At 41.9% G+C, this 15,118-nt stretch overlaps 2 protein-coding genes across 11 annotated transcripts in view; both read left to right on the top strand.

The window, feature by feature from the left end:
• The window catches only part of LOC110508371 (transcriptional repressor p66 alpha), a 49,072-nt gene extending 39,610 nt beyond the window's left edge, over window positions 1-9,462 (top strand). For all 9 annotated transcript variants that reach the window (XM_021588854.2, XM_036966405.1, XM_036966406.1 and 6 more), the window contains exons 8-11: window positions 4,813-5,086; window positions 5,253-5,698; window positions 6,709-6,940; window positions 7,422-9,462. In XM_021588854.2, coding sequence (XP_021444529.2) covers window positions 4,813-5,086; window positions 5,253-5,698; window positions 6,709-6,940; window positions 7,422-7,558 — 1,089 coding nt within the window. In that variant the 3' untranslated portion in view covers window positions 7,559-9,462. The remainder of the gene's footprint in view (window positions 1-4,812; window positions 5,087-5,252; window positions 5,699-6,708; window positions 6,941-7,421) is intronic.
• A 765-nt stretch (window positions 9,463-10,227) lies between these two features.
• Window positions 10,228-14,512, top strand: LOC110508372 (NADH dehydrogenase [ubiquinone] 1 alpha subcomplex subunit 13). Of its 2 annotated transcripts, none has more exons than XM_021588863.2 (5): window positions 10,228-10,667; window positions 12,206-12,284; window positions 12,384-12,455; window positions 13,996-14,065; window positions 14,264-14,512. In XM_021588863.2, the coding sequence occupies exons 1-5, from the start codon at window positions 10,574-10,576 to the stop codon at window positions 14,381-14,383; spliced, it is 435 nt and encodes a 144-aa protein (XP_021444538.1). In that variant the 5' UTR covers window positions 10,228-10,573; the 3' UTR covers window positions 14,384-14,512. The 2 variants fall into 2 exon arrangements, with proteins under 2 accessions (XP_021444538.1, XP_036822828.1); XM_036966933.1 differs by having other exon boundaries at window positions 14,268-14,512.
• Window positions 14,513-15,118: the final 606 nt, after the last annotated feature.

The raw sequence follows: 15,118 nt of genomic DNA on the forward strand, positions 1-15,118 counted from the left end.
CATAAAAAAGCCAGACTATGGTTTGCAACTGCACATGGGGACAAAGATCGTACTTTTTGGAGAAATGTCCTCTGGTCTGATGAAACAAAAATAGAACTGTTTGTCCATAATGCCCATCGTTATGTTTGGAGGAAAAAGGGGGAGGCTTGCAACCCGAAGAACACCATCCCAACTGTGAAGCACGGGAGTGGCAGCATCATGTCATGTGGGTGCTTTGCTGCAGGAGGGACTGGTGCACTTCACAAAATAGATGGCATGATGAAGAATGAAAATTATGTGGAAATATTGAAACAACATCTCAAGATGTCAGTCAGGAAGTTAAAGATTGGTCGCAAATGGGTCTTCCAAAATGGACAATGACCCCAAGCATACTTCCAAAGTTGTGGGAAAATGGCTTCAGGACAACAAAGTCAAGGTATTGGAGTGGCCATCGCAGGACAACAAATCCCTGACCTCAAAAATCTGTGGGCAGAACTGAAAAAGCGTGGGTGAGCAAGAAGGCCTACATACCTGACTCAGTTACACCAGCTCTGTCAGGAGGAATGGGCAAGAATTCACCCAGCTTATTGTGGGAAGCTTGTGGAAGGCTACCCAAAATGTTTGACCCAAGTTAAACAATTTTAAAGGCAATGCTACCAAATACTAATTGACTGTATGTAAACTTCTGACCCACTGGGAATTCTGACAATAAAATGGTGATCCTAACTGACCTAAAACAGGGAATTTTTACTAGGATTAAATGTCAGGAATTGTGAAAAACTGAGTTTAAATGTATTTGGTTAAGGTCATTAGTTTTGTATTTGTGATCAGTAGTTGTGTGGTCAGTAGTTGCGGTTGATAGCTGTGGTCCGTCGTTTTGGTAAGTAGGTGTGTGGTTCAGTAGTTGTGTGGTTGTGGTCAGTAGTTGTGTGGTCAGTAATTGTGGTGATTAGATGTGGGGTCAGTGGTAGTGTGTTTGTGGTCAGTAGATGTGGTCAGTAGTTGTGTGGTTGTGGTAAGTAGTTTATTGTTCAGTTTTGTGGCCAGTAGTAATTGTGTGGTCAGTAGTTGTGTGGTTGTGGTCAGTAGTTGTGTGGTCAGTAATTGTGGTGATTAGATGTGGGGTCAGTGGTAGTGTGTTTGTGGTCAGTAGATGTGGTCAGTAGTTGTGTGGTTGTGGTAAGTAGTTTTGGTTAATAGTTTTGTGGTTCAGTAGTTGTGTGGTCAGTGGTTTTGGTCAGTAGTTGTGTGGAAGTGGTCAGTAGTAGTTGTGTGGTTGTGGTCGGTAGTAGTTGTGTGGTCAGTAGTTGTGGTTGTGGTCAGTGGTTGTGTGGTCAGTAGTTGTGGTGATTAGATGTTTGGTCAGTAGTAGTGTGTTTGTGGTCAGTAGTTGTGTGGAAGTGGTCAGTAGTAGTTGTGTGGTCAGTAGTTGTGTGGAAGTGGTCGGTAGTAGTTGTGTGGTCAGTAGTAGTTTGGAAGTGGTCAGTAGTAGTTGTGTGGTCAGTAGTAGTGTGGAAGTGGTCAGTAGTAGTTGTGTGGTCAGTAGTTGTGTGGAAGTGGTCAGTAGTAGTTGTGTGGTCAGTAGTTGTGTGGAAGTGGTCGGTAGTAGTGTGGTCAGTAGTTGTATGGTTGTGGTCAGTGGTTGTGTGGTCAGTAGTTGTGGTGATTAGATGTGTGGTCAGTAGTAGTATGTTTGTGGTCAGTAGTAGTGTGTTTGTGGTCAGTAGTTGTGTGGTTGTGGTCAGTAGTTGTGTGGTTGTGGTCAGTGGTTGTGGTCAGTAGTTGTGTGTTTGTGGTCAGTAGTTGTGTGTTTGTGGTTACTAGTTGTGTGGTTGTGGTCACTAGTTGTGTGGTTGTGGTCACTAGTTGTGTGGTTGTGGTCACTAGTTGTGTGGTTGTGGTTAGTAGTTGTGTGGTCAGTGGTTTTGGTCAGGAGTTGTGTGGTTGTGGTCAGTAGTTGTTGGGTCAGGAGAGGTTGTGAGAGGTTATTTATTAGATTAAAGAGGTTATTTATTAGATAGATATATATAATTATTGCTAGTTATCAGTAGGTCTACATACAAACCTATTCTACATAGTTCTTCAACTAACACAAAAATAATTTTTAAAGAGCTGTCATCACTAGATGCACCATCATATTTCTCTCCCCAAATAATAACCTAAAACGTTCTAATCATTACATCATCATTCAACTAAAATCAAACTTAATTTACACTGAATGCTTTACAAAAGTGTATCGTGTATCTATTTATCTGAAACCCACAGCATGAATATGATTCAGTTGCTTTGCTTTCCTACAGGTGTTGTCCACATCGTGCCCTTTATTGCCATCTTCTGATAGAAGATCACTTTGTCTTTCTTCTTTCAATTGTTTAGACATTTTTGTGATCTAACTGCCCCACAAATCAAAGTTAGAACGTTTGAGAAAGTAGTCTATCAAAGTAATCAGACCAATTATTTTACTGAATTTAACTTTGACTATATTAAACTGCTTTGCTTTAAATATTAAGGTAAAACTTTTTAAACTCCATAACGTAAAATGTTATAGAGGACTAAAGTACTGATGACGTTCTTGAAAACTTGACATCTGACATGCAAAACATTTTAGAACTGTATCAGTGGACTAATGGGGGAACAATACAAACATTTTAGAACTGTATCAGTGGACTAATGGGGGGGAAAATACAAAACATTTTAGAACTGTATCAGTGGACTAATGGGGGGAAAATACAAAACATTTTAGAACTGTATCAGTGGACTAATGGGGGAAAATACAAACATTTTAGAACTGTATCAGTGGACTAATGGGGGGAAAATACAAACCTTTTAGAACTGTATCAGTGGACTAATGGGGGGACAATACAAACATTTTAGAACTGTATCAGTGGACTAATGGGGGAAATACAAACATTTTAGAACTGTATCAGTGGACTAATGGGGGAAAATACAAACATTTTAGAACTGTGTCAGTGGACTAATGGGGGGAAAATACAAACATTTTAGAACTGTATCAGTGGACTAATGGGGGGAAAATACAAACATTTTAGAACTGTATCAGTCGACTAATGGGGGGAAAATACAAACATTTTAGAACTGTATCTGTCGACTAATGGGGGGGAAAATACAAACATTTTAGAACTGTATCTGTGGACTAATGGGGGAAAATACAAACATTTTAGAACTGTATCAGTGGACTAATGGGGGAAAATACAAACATTTTAGAACTGTATCAGTGGACTAATGGGGGAAAAATACAAGCATTTTAGAACTGTATCAGTGGACTAATGGGGGGGAAAATACAAACATTTTAGAACTGTATCAGTGGACTAATGGGTGGAAATACAAACATTTTAGAACTGTATCAGTGGACTAATGGAGGGAAAATACAAACCTTTTAGAACTGTATCAGTGGACTAATGGGGGGAAAATACAAACATTTTAGAACTGTATCAGTGGACTAATGAGGGAAAATACAAACATTTTAGAACTGTATCAGTGGACTAATGGGGGAAAATACAAACATTTTAGAACTGTATCAGTGGACTAATGGGGGAAAATACAAACATTTTAGAACTGTATCAGTGGACTAATGGGGGGAAAATACAAACATTTTAGAACTGTGTCAGTGGACTAATGGGGGGAAAATACAAACATTTTAGAACTGTATCAGTGGACTAATGGGGGAAAATACAAACATTTTAGAACTATCAGTGGACTAATGGGGGACAATACAAACATTTTACAACTGTATCAGTGGACTAATGGGGGAAAATACAAACATTTTAGAACTGTATCAGTGGACTAATGGGGGAAAATACAAACATTTTAGAACTGTATCTGTGGACTAATGGGGGAAAATACAAACATTTTAGAACTGTATCAGTGGACTAATGGGGGAAAATACAAACATTTTTTTGAGTGTGAAAATGGATCTTGTTCATGAAAGATTAAATGCATTAAGTTTTTTGCAACATTCTGGTTTTGATCAGCTGATGCCCACTAGATGTGGTTCACACTTGACTAATCTTAAAAATGGCACAACTACCAATCTCTATTTCTTTTCACCGAAAAGGATGGTCCAAAGTGGTTATGGTAAATTCACCTCAAATATGATCATTTATATAATTATAAATTAGAACACACACGCAATGCATTTAATATACTCATAGCATCATCTGAACTTTTTCATTGCTGGCGCGAGCTTGCTGGCAAGTTACAGTACTTGTCTATGTCATGTAGCAAGTCAAAACAATATTTATCACGTCTCAACCTACTGTCTATGATATCAGCATATTGTACAAAATAACGTTTTGCGTGTATACTTTTAGCCATTTCTAATTAGCTAGCTAGCCACTCAATACTGTTGCATCTTTTCTGGCCTCCCTGTAGTGGCCATTCAAACTGTAGCCATCAATGGCATTCATGTTTCAGATATATTGAACCACTCGAACTCAGCTACCCTTTCCCACTGAATGTGACACCGTTTTAATGAATCTGATCTGTCATGCTGTATTTGCATGACAACCTCAACTGGACACCTCTCCCCCACTTGTCTCCGGAGTGGCGCAGCGGTCTAAGGCACTGCATCGCAGTGCTAGAGGCGTTACTACAGACCTGGGGACGATCCCGGGCTGTATCACAACCGGCCGCGATTGGGAGTCCCATAGGGCGGCGCACAATTGGCCCAGCGTCGTTCGGGTTTGGCCGGGGGAGGCCGTCATTGTAAATAAGAATTTGTTCTTAACTGACTTGCTTGGTTAAATGAAGGTTAAATAAAAGATCTTACCCCCTTCTTTCTCCCTCTCAACCCCTTCTCATTCGTCTCTCCCCCAGGCCTCCGCAACTAACATGAAGGGTCCTTCTATGACCTCCCAGTCTGGAAACAGCAGTGTGTCTGTGGTCAACGTGAACGACTCTCCTGCTGCCTGTCAGGCCGCAGCTAAGCAAGCCCTGCGTAAGCAGCTGGAGAAGACCCTTCTGGAGATCCCTCCTCCCAAACTTCCCACCCCAGAGCTAAACTTCCTGCCCTCGGCAGCCAACAACGAGTTCATCTACCTGGTGGGCCTGGAGGATGTGGTGCAGAACTTGCTGGACTCCATGATGAGAGGTACTATACATATTATGCTTGTGTAAACACTATATAACACTATGCTATCAGAGGTGAAAACACTACATACAGTATTCCATCATATTACATACAATTAATTTACACAATAATATCACTTCCTTACTCACCCCTCCCCCTGCTGCGCTATCCTTTTTGTGTTCTCCAGCTAAAACAGGGAAGCCCCCGGTCAAGCCCTCCATCAAAGAGCCCTTCACCTGCACCCAGTGCAGCACCGATTTTACCTGCCGTTGGAGGCAAGACAAGGCCAAGGGCGGGACCATCCTCTGTGCGGATTGCATGTCCTCCAATCAGAATAAGGCCCTGAAGGCCGAGCACACCAATCGGCTGAAGGCTGCGTTTGTCAAGGCCCTGCAGCAGGAACAGGAGATAGAGCAGCAGATCCTCCAGCAGGCTGCCGCCCCCGTCTCTCACACCCCCTCCTCCTCTTTCTCCTCCTCATCCACCTCTCCGTCGGTGAAGGCGGAGCATCTAGTGTCCCAGCAACTGAAACAGGCCCAGGCCCAGGCTAGGGCCTCCTCTCTGCATCACCATCACCAACAGCACAACAGAGGACAGAGCATTGCACGCCACCACTCAACCAACATCAAACAGGTAGGGGTGACACACTACTCCGCAGTTCCCTGAAACTGTCACATCATCACCTGTGCCACTCCAGGCCCTGTCACATTCAATTACTACAGGCCCTGTCACATTCAATTACTACAGGCCCTGTCACATTCAATTACTACAGGCCCTGTCACATTCAATTACTACAGGTCCTGTCACATTCAATGAGTACAGGTCCTGTCACATTCAATGACTACAGGTCCTGTCACATTCAATTACTACAGGTCCTGTCACATTCAATGACTACAGGTCCTGTCACATTCAATGACTACAGGTCCTGTCACATTCAATGACTACAGGTCCTGTCACATTCAATTACTACAGGTCCTGTCACATTCAATGACTACAGGTCCTGTCACATTCAATGACTACAGGTCCTGTCACATTCCATTAGATATAGATGGTATTGGTGGTATATTATATATGGTATATTATAATATTCACTTACATATGGTTCCCTTTTTAATATTTTGAACAACTACAATACAACATCAATACAAATGGCTGCTCCCATCAGTGGGTGTTCTGATCAGTGGTTACGCTCGCCCCCACCCGGCCTGAGATGCTTTTCCAAGGGCGGGAAGGACCAAGGCCCGCCGACGCCCGGGCAGGCATGGAAGCAAGTGCACCCATAACCACCAGGACCAGCACACCCTTTGCTCACAGCGTGAAACGAAAACACAAAACACACAACTCAACGCACCCCCACCCTCAACCCTGATTAGAGGACCTCAAACCTTTCCACTGTGCATGTGTGTATGTATTTATCCCATCACTCATTCATTCCAACATGCAGCCACAGATCACCCCATCTTTCCCATTAGATCAGCATTGTATCATTTCCTGTTGCAGTACATCCCTACATTCTACCATGGTGTCTCACTAGGGACTTGAACCTCCCCATCTGCAACAGCCCAATGGTTCCCTTGGCTTGTGTTGTATGTTCTTGTCACTCAATCTTCTTTTTCCTTCTCCCCCCCTCCCTTCCACCTCAGGGCCAGCTCTCCCGTGGCGGTGTCCCGTCTGTGGGGGTGAGGGGCGCGTCCCACTCTTTCTCCTCCTCTCAGCTGCAGAGTGCAGTGGCCGCTGCAGGCTTGGTCAGCCGGCCAGGTAAGCATGCCCATGTGCGCTCGGCTGCCCAGGGTTCAAAGGGCAGCTCCAGTGGGAACAGCAGCAGTGGTAGCGCCCAAGCCACTGCATGGAGGAAGCAGAACAACATCAACACAGGTAGACTAATACCGTCTCGGACTCCAACCCACCACCACACCTCACTGCCCCCCCCTCCCCCCCAACCTCTATCTCTACACCCTGAACTTTTGTCCTGTCCAAAAAATATCCCCTAGCCCCTTTTACTAGTCACCCCCACCGTGGTGTTTGCAGGTCTCAATGAAAATAAGTACAAGCATTTAAGCAATATGGCTGGGGCTCCTTTTCGCCCATCAGAGGGTTAGATGGATCAGGCCAGGGATTGTTTTTTGACTAGGCATCTGACTGCTCTTTGTGTCCCCAATGCTCTGTTTTCTTCTCTCTGCTTCAGTCCCTCTGGTGGCTGGCATTCTCCTTTGACTCCCTGGCTAGCTCACCTCCCCAATAGTAGAGTTGGTCCATGATTTCCCTGCTATGATATCAATGTTATGTGTGTGTGTTTTATTCTGCTCAGTGCACCCTCCCACTCAGAGACTGACCCCTCTCCCCTCTTTCTCTCCAGGTGTGACCATGGCCTATGTGAACCCCAGCCTGTCAGTCCATAAGACCTCGTCCACAGTGGACGCCCGCCAGAGAGAGTACCTCCTGGACATGATCCCCTCGCGCTCCATCTCCCAGACAGCTAACACGTGGAAATAATCATCTCATTATCAATAACCTTTTACCAATAGCTACTGTTGTCAACGCAAACAATGCAATTTACAGTTAAGGAAACGCAGTCTTCAAACTTTTGAGGAGAAGCATTATCCTTTCTTTTTTTTTTTGTTGCAGTGTTTTTGTTTCTCTTATGTTATTTTTCATGTCTATTGTTTGTTCTGAAGTTCACCGATGTTTGGTCAGTGTGCATAATCAGCGATTTACTCCGAAGGAAAGAAATACACGTGCCTAAAGGGCTTCCTTCCATATGTTCGTCAGCCATGATGTCTGCGAGTTCATGATGGTTTGAGAATGCTGCTTTTCTGTGCATTGATATCTGACCATGAAAAGGATGTATGGAGCTTTGCCTATTGGACGGAACAATGAGCTGATTGCCCTTTTGTCATCACAGACTCAGCCATGGGATGCAGACAAACTGTCGAGGTGTGTTCAAGATTAAATGACTGACTAGTTGAACTGTTTGCCTTATATTCAAGAGTACCCCCAAAAAATATAAAAGACAAAAAATATGATCAATAAACTGAAAAGTTAGCTTTTTACAACCAAATCTCTATTTTTCATGTAAATTGCATGTTATAGAAGGGTCCACACTTTCTGCGATTTCCCTTCAAAAAGAAATGTACTTACCTGAACCAACAATTCACTTCCTCATGTTCATTGTCCAGTACGGGGGCTCTGAAAAAACATGAACAAATGCTCCAAAAACACCTAAATACAGAAACGCTCTCAGTATAGTGACGCAGGTCTTTAGATGTTGTACACATGCAATTGTGTCATTCCAAACTTCATCCGCAACGTTATATTCCATTTTGTACAACATCTAAAGACCTGAATCACAATAGAGCATTTCAGTCTCTAAAAGGGTGTTTTTAGAGCATTTGTTCATGTCTTTTCAGAGCCCCCCGTATGGCACAACGAGGGTGAATGGCTGTTTGGGGTAAGTTTCTCAAAAACAAGTGAAACTGGGAAAAAAAAGTGTCTAGACCTTTCGAAAAACATGCTATTTGCTTATAGAAAAGGAAAATTCTCTTTTTAAAGAAACTGAGCAGTGATGATTTCAGTGTATAAACTCAAACGGTTGACTTAGATATGTTGGGGTATTTACAGTAAGTTATTGGTTATTTTTTGGGACTGATGTATAAATGAACAATTCCTGTTTTGGTGTTATGGTTTTAAAAACTGAACAATTAATACTCGCCTCATACACATGTATGTTATTCAGCTATTTACAGTTTGACAGAGCCTCTCCTTTCATATGTTTCGCATACGCAGAACAAGTAGAGATGATCTCTTTATTATATTGTCTGTAGCCTCTGCTTTGGTTTTACATCATTTAATTCCCGAGTTGCCCCTTCATATGTGTAATAACATGTCTGTAAAGAGAACTAGTGGCATAATAAAGACTGTCTGAATTACATGCAAACAAAGTTTCAGTGGAAGACAATACTCTAGACTCACAGGAGTCATATCCCAGATCATTTTACAAAATTATCTCATCTGGTGATAAGGAAAAAAGTTAACATTGCAGGTATTGTCACCTGCTCAGGTACATTTCAGGTTTTTGGATTCCATGTCATGAAGCTTGGTTAGGTACAGCAACTTTTTGGTGAAGTTTGAGGATGTACAAAAGACTGAGGAGAGAATAAACATGTCTTATATTGAAATCACTCATTGATTGTGTATGCTTGGCATCAGGACCAATAACTTGCATCTCAGACAGGCCTGTGGTGAGGAAATTGGGTTTACTACAGTGCTTCTGTAGGCTCCTTTTACTTCCTCAACTACAGTCTCATACTCGCTTTTCAGTTTTGTTCTCTTCTACTGTAATTCTCTTCTGTAAAAGTTCCATAGGCCTGCTATGTGGTTTATAAATGAATTAACATCTGTGTTTGGGTTTCTGTCTACTGCTGTCAAAATGGTTTAGGAAATCATTTTCAGTGCTAGTTCAGATGCCATCACTGAGAAATATGAAAAACGTGACACCTAGCGCAAGAACTGAAGTTGGACCACAGAACCACTACGCAACACTGATCGCCTGCAACCACCCCGTTTCTTAGGGTAGCTTGGGCTCTTCACTGTCAAGCGTAACCCCCCCCCCCCCCCCCCCCATCCCTTCATGGAAACTGATTGTCCAATTTGTTTGGTTTAATGTTTCCCAGCTCCAAGAAGTACCAATAAAAATACAAAGTAATTTGAACTCTTTCATTTGGTGGGAATGTGTCATTAAATTGTTGCTTCTGCCAGTCATAGTATTATTTTTCAGGACTTGATTTTCTATTACACTTTTGCTTGGCCGGGGGCGAAAGAGCCCATTCTCCCGTGGTGGTTGTCGCGCTAGACAAGAAGTCGATTAATATGGTATCACGCTCAGATGACCGAAAGTGACTTTTCGTAGCAGGTTAGGATCGCATTTTACCTAACCCTAAACGTTTTCCTAATGTAACCTTATTCTCCTAACCTGCTGCACAAAATATCCTAACTCCTCAATTACACAGACAGGGAATTTGCGTTTTGGTACACCAAAAGTAGATACATTTCCAGAGGCAGTGTGTTCTCGAACATATGCATAACGTGTATGTGTTGAAGGCTTGGCAGAAAGGGTAGCAGAAGGAGAATGTGGTTGCGCACATATCCAGATGATGCGATTGGACACTCGGTGTGATCGAGGCGTTATTGTGCAAATTGGCACGCAAGCATCATCTGGATATGTGTGCAAAATAAATTCAACATTCACCTTCTGATACCATTTCTGTCAAGCAGTTTGCATACAATATGATGTATACATTCGATAAATGCAACGCCACCCAGAACAGATCGCACTGCAACTGCCTCTGCAACGCAATATTGAAAGGCACTTCTGGTGTTCCAAAACGCAAAACATTGTGTGGGTGATCGAGGAGTAACCTCCTACGAAAAGTCACTTCCGGCCGTAGCTGTATACCACCTTGTCAAACCCGTCACGCTCCGGTCTGTTTTGGAGAAGGGAAGGAGTGGAAGATGGCGGCGTCCAAGGTGAAGCAGGACATGCCTCCTCCTGGAGGTTATGGCCCTGTCGACTATAAGAGAAATCTCCCGAAACGGGGACTTTCTGGTCAGTATACTAGTTACAGTTGTAATGGCCGAAGTTCTGAGGAGATCATTTTACAGTCAAACAATTACGCCAATGCTAGTGGCTAACAAGTTCAATATTTTAGCTAGCTAGTGATATTAGCTATTTATTCTACCATGAAATAGTTGTTACCATGTTTATTATCCCACTATTGTACTTTATAAATATGGAAACCGATGTAGCGACGTGTAGTTGCTACCAACTATAGTTTGTTGGTTCAGCTTGCTAGCTTAGCTGGCAAACTAATCAGTTGCCTAGCTTCATGGTGAAGTCCAATCAGTTGCCTAGCTTCATGGTGAAGTCTAATCAGTTGCCTAGCTTCATGGTGAAGTCTAATCAGTTGCCTAGCTTCATGGTGAAGTCTAATCAGTTGCCTAGCTTCATGGTGAAGTCTAATCAGTTGCCTAGCTTCATGGTGAAGTCTAATCAGTGAAACATCATGTACATTCCCCCTTGTCAGTTGTTTGAAAATTAAGGCTGTGGTGTCTTTATTGGAACGTATGCCATGCATGGCGCAGTAATGTAAACAATGAACAGATCAGTCCAAGTTCAATTTAACAGATCTAACTACAAAACAGTAGTAGCTAGGTTTCCATCCAATTGGCCAAAGATTTTCATTGGAATATTCAAAACTCACCATAAAAACAATGTGCATTTTCCCACCAGAGATGCGTTTCCATCAAATTGACTTGTTGCGGATAAAAGTATTTGCTTGATGAAGTAGTGCACATAAACAAACAGTTTGCGGATAAATTCACATGTACCGAATAAAACAATAGAAGTTAAATGAGTTTCCATCGAATTTGAAATAGTGAGTGTGCCTACTGGTATATTGGCATATGCCAACAGCTCGCAGATACAGTGCAGGTAGGATAGTCTACACCACGTGTTCCCAAACTTTTTCACTCAGGCCCCCCTTCCAGCATTGGGGAACATCTTGTGCCCCATCCGTCTATTTCTATGAGCACAAACACTGTTCATGACAGTTTGCCTAATTTAAGTTTGTGACAAAACTACTTAGTATAGCGTAGAGAATCATTGTACAATATAAACCAATGTGAAATATGTGTTCCATAACCAAAAATATTAGATTTTCGGCTGTTTGAAGCTGGTGTACAAAACTAAGTAAAAAATGAATCTCAAGCATGGAAATGGCACACAAAATATATCTACAACTTCTTAAACTTGCTTTAAATGCCAGTAACATCTATAACACAGATTTCTATGTGAATTTGGTCAGGTGACCCAAAAAGTTACATATTGCAGCTTTAAAGCTAAGTGTCTTCAATTCTACACATTTTGCCATGTCTAATGTGTATTCATGTGATATTTGAGGGATTCAAACATTACAACAAAAGGCCTATTCACATTTTTTTTTTTTTTATCAGATATGTACTTTACTTGCATAAAGGTTGGATGGAAACCTGATTAGTAACTTGCATTAGTGGTCAAATTGGTTGTTGTGATTCTTATCTTGCTGAAATAAATGGCTGACAATTAATATACACTCTTATTTTCAGGGTATAGCATGCTCACCATTGGAGTTGGTGTCATGTGTTTCGGTTATTGGAGACTCTTCAAATGGAACAGGGAGAGGAGGTAAGAATTGCCATAATCCAGTTAATGTCACTGATTCATTGCACCAATTCAGATCATTGTGACGTTATTGTTGGTCAATGTTCTGCTGGTGTGTTGTAGGCGGTTGCAGATTGAGGAGCTGGAAGCGAGAATAGCTCTTCTGCCTTTGCTGCAAGCAGAGCAGGACCGAAGGTAAGGGAGAGAGAGTCAAAGGCTACTTCAACAGGGGTATAGGTGATGTGCCAATGAACAGTGTTGGGGGTAACGCATTACATAATCAGATTACTTTTATGAGTAAGGGAGTGAAGTAAAGCATTCTTTTTCCTAATTAGGTAATATTATTAGTCTGTACAGCTGTTTGGCTTACAGTACATATGACAAATTAAGCAGCTGATATGATAGTGCAGCACTTGTAGACTAGCACAGGAAAGCAGCGCCACGGATGAAAGGAGAAACTAGTGATCAAACCTAAGTTAGTAAGTAGCCTATCTTTTACGACTCGGGGAAACCATGCAGTTTAGGCTACCGATGAAATAAGTTATGATGAACTTCATAGGGTGGTGAAAGTGCAAGGTGATGAGCTTGATGCTCCATTCCAATAAATATCAAGGGTTTTATTCTGGTGACATGATGGTCGATGCTTGACTACCGTTTGGGAAAAATATAAATATATTAAATATATTTAATACATACAGTGGCATAGGGAAAGTATTCACCCCCTTGGCATTTTCCCTATTTTATTGCCCTACAACCTGGAATTAAAATGGATTTTTGGAGGGTTTGTGTCATTTGATTTACACAACATGCCTACCACTTTGAAGATGCAAAGTATGTTTTATTGTGAAACAAACAAGACCAGAACTTGAGCATGCATAACTATTCACCCCCCCAAAGTCAATACTTTGTAGATCCACCTTTTGCAGCAATTACAGCTGCAAGTCTCTTGGGGTATGTCTCTATAAGCTTGGCACATGTAGCCACTGGGCTTTTTACCCAAATGTTTCCCCTTAAACCACTCGAGTGTTGCTTCAGCAGTATGCTTAGGGTCATTGTCCTGCTGGAAGGTGAACCTCTGTCCCAGTCTCAAATCTCTTGAAGACTGAAACAGGTTTCCCTCAAGAATTTCCCTATATTTAGTGCCATCCATCATTCCTTCCATTCTGACCAGTTTCAAGTTGTTGTTTTTTTTTTTTTTCACTTCACCAATTTGGACTATTTTGTGTTTGTCCATTACATGAAATCCAAATAAAAATACATTTAAATTACAGGTTGTAATGCAACAAAATAGGAAAAACGCCAAGGGGGATGAATACTTTTGCAAGGCACTGTAATAATCTTATCATGTAGACTAGCCTACCTGCACATATCTGCACTGTATCGTGCTATTGGCTAGCGCAAACATGCCAAGACCAGACTAGGCACATGTACTATTTAAGTGTTTGTGACAAAATTATCAGTACAGAAAAATACGAGGGAAGCACATTGAACTTTTTATTCGTTACATAAAAAATGTAAGCAGAAAAAGTGCACATTTTCTGTGGATGACATCATGCAACTACATTTTTTTGGATCCGCCATAAGTCAGTTTAATGGAAACAACACTTGGGAAAATGTGAATATTTTCTTCATGTAGAACATGAACATATGTCGTCAATTGGATAGAAACCTAGTTACTGGATTATCTGTTTTAGGAGCTCTAAATTTAGCTGATGATTTTTTTTTCTCTCTCTAGGCAACTACGGATGCTGAGGGAGAATCTGGAGGAGGAAGCAGTTGTAATGAAAGGTGTCCCCGGCTGGAAGGTAAAGAGAAGCTTGATTCCATTTCAGTCTAGACACACACACATCTGTTTTATTTGTCAATTGTCATGAAGCGGGAAATGGTAGTTCTAAATGTTCTAGAATATGCACTAAAATGAAAGCAAGAAACGGTAATAACCCTGCAATGCTGCTTATTCTACGGTGAGGATGAATACTAAGCTCCTATTTGTTTCCGTCTAGGTAGGCGAGAATGTCTTCCACACAGACCGCTGGGTGGCCCCCCTCACAGAGGAGCTGTTTAACCTTCGACCCCGTGAAGAGCTTCTCCACAAGCGCTTTGGCTTCCTGTGGTACGTGTAGCCGCACCCCAGTCCAACTGTGTACACCTCAGCTACCATACCAGCCACAGCCAGTACCCTTTTGACCGGAGTCCACAACTCCACACAGCTTGTAAATGTTCTATATTAAAGTCATCTTTTCTGTACCCCATACTGATTCTCTGTCGGTTTTGTTTATTTTAATTACTGAAGGAATATTACAGGATTACCAGGATCTTGAATGTATTCTATAGCCATGGTTGTCATCGAGTTCCTGCTTCTTTTTCCCTCCAGGTTAGTGAAAGTGTGTAGTCTACCCAACGTAAGCACCTATTCAAATCACAAGCCTGAATTCTTCCCTTATAACAATATGCAATAGAATAACATGTTGTCAATGCAATGTGGATTTCCTTTATTAACAATGGCTGTCTGTGCAGCCCCGAACACAGTCTTCCAGCCCTAATGGACGGAGTGATTCTGTTGAGCGGTGCCAAACAGGCTACTCTTCAGACTCCTTTGAGCCTTGTTGGGGAATTTCAACCAAATAAAGTTGTTTTCCTTTTAGCCTGCTATTCAGTGAGATGCAGTCATGTTAAATTGCTCTTCATTGTGCTGGCACCTGTTACAACAGGAAACCTGACTGCAGCGGTCAGTGGAGGCAAGGACCATCACCAAGCTTATTCAGGATTGCTCTATATTATAGAATGCCTAGCCGCATGATAGAAATGTGTTGTGTAGAACAGACATGCCTCTGTCATGTGGAGAACTGTGTCTGCCA

The sequence above is a fragment of the Oncorhynchus mykiss genome, chromosome 28, assembly GCF_013265735.2.
Source record: "Oncorhynchus mykiss isolate Arlee chromosome 28, USDA_OmykA_1.1, whole genome shotgun sequence".
Classification (NCBI taxonomy): domain Eukaryota; kingdom Metazoa; phylum Chordata; class Actinopteri; order Salmoniformes; family Salmonidae; genus Oncorhynchus; species Oncorhynchus mykiss.

What these genes read in the sequence shown, in the direction of transcription:
- LOC110508372 (XM_036966933.1), top strand. Translation starts at nt 10,574, where the DNA reads ATGGCGGCGTCCAAGGTGAAGCAGGACATGCCTCCTCCTGGAGGTTAT. An exon ending in CAAGCAGAGCAGGACCGAAG is followed by an intron (nt 12,456 to 13,995) that starts GTAAGGGAGAGA and finishes TTCTCTCTCTAG; the next exon opens with GCAACTACGGATGCTGAGGG. An exon ending in AAGGTGTCCCCGGCTGGAAG is followed by an intron (nt 14,066 to 14,267) that starts GTAAAGAGAAGC and finishes CCGTCTAGGTAG; the next exon opens with GCGAGAATGTCTTCCACACA.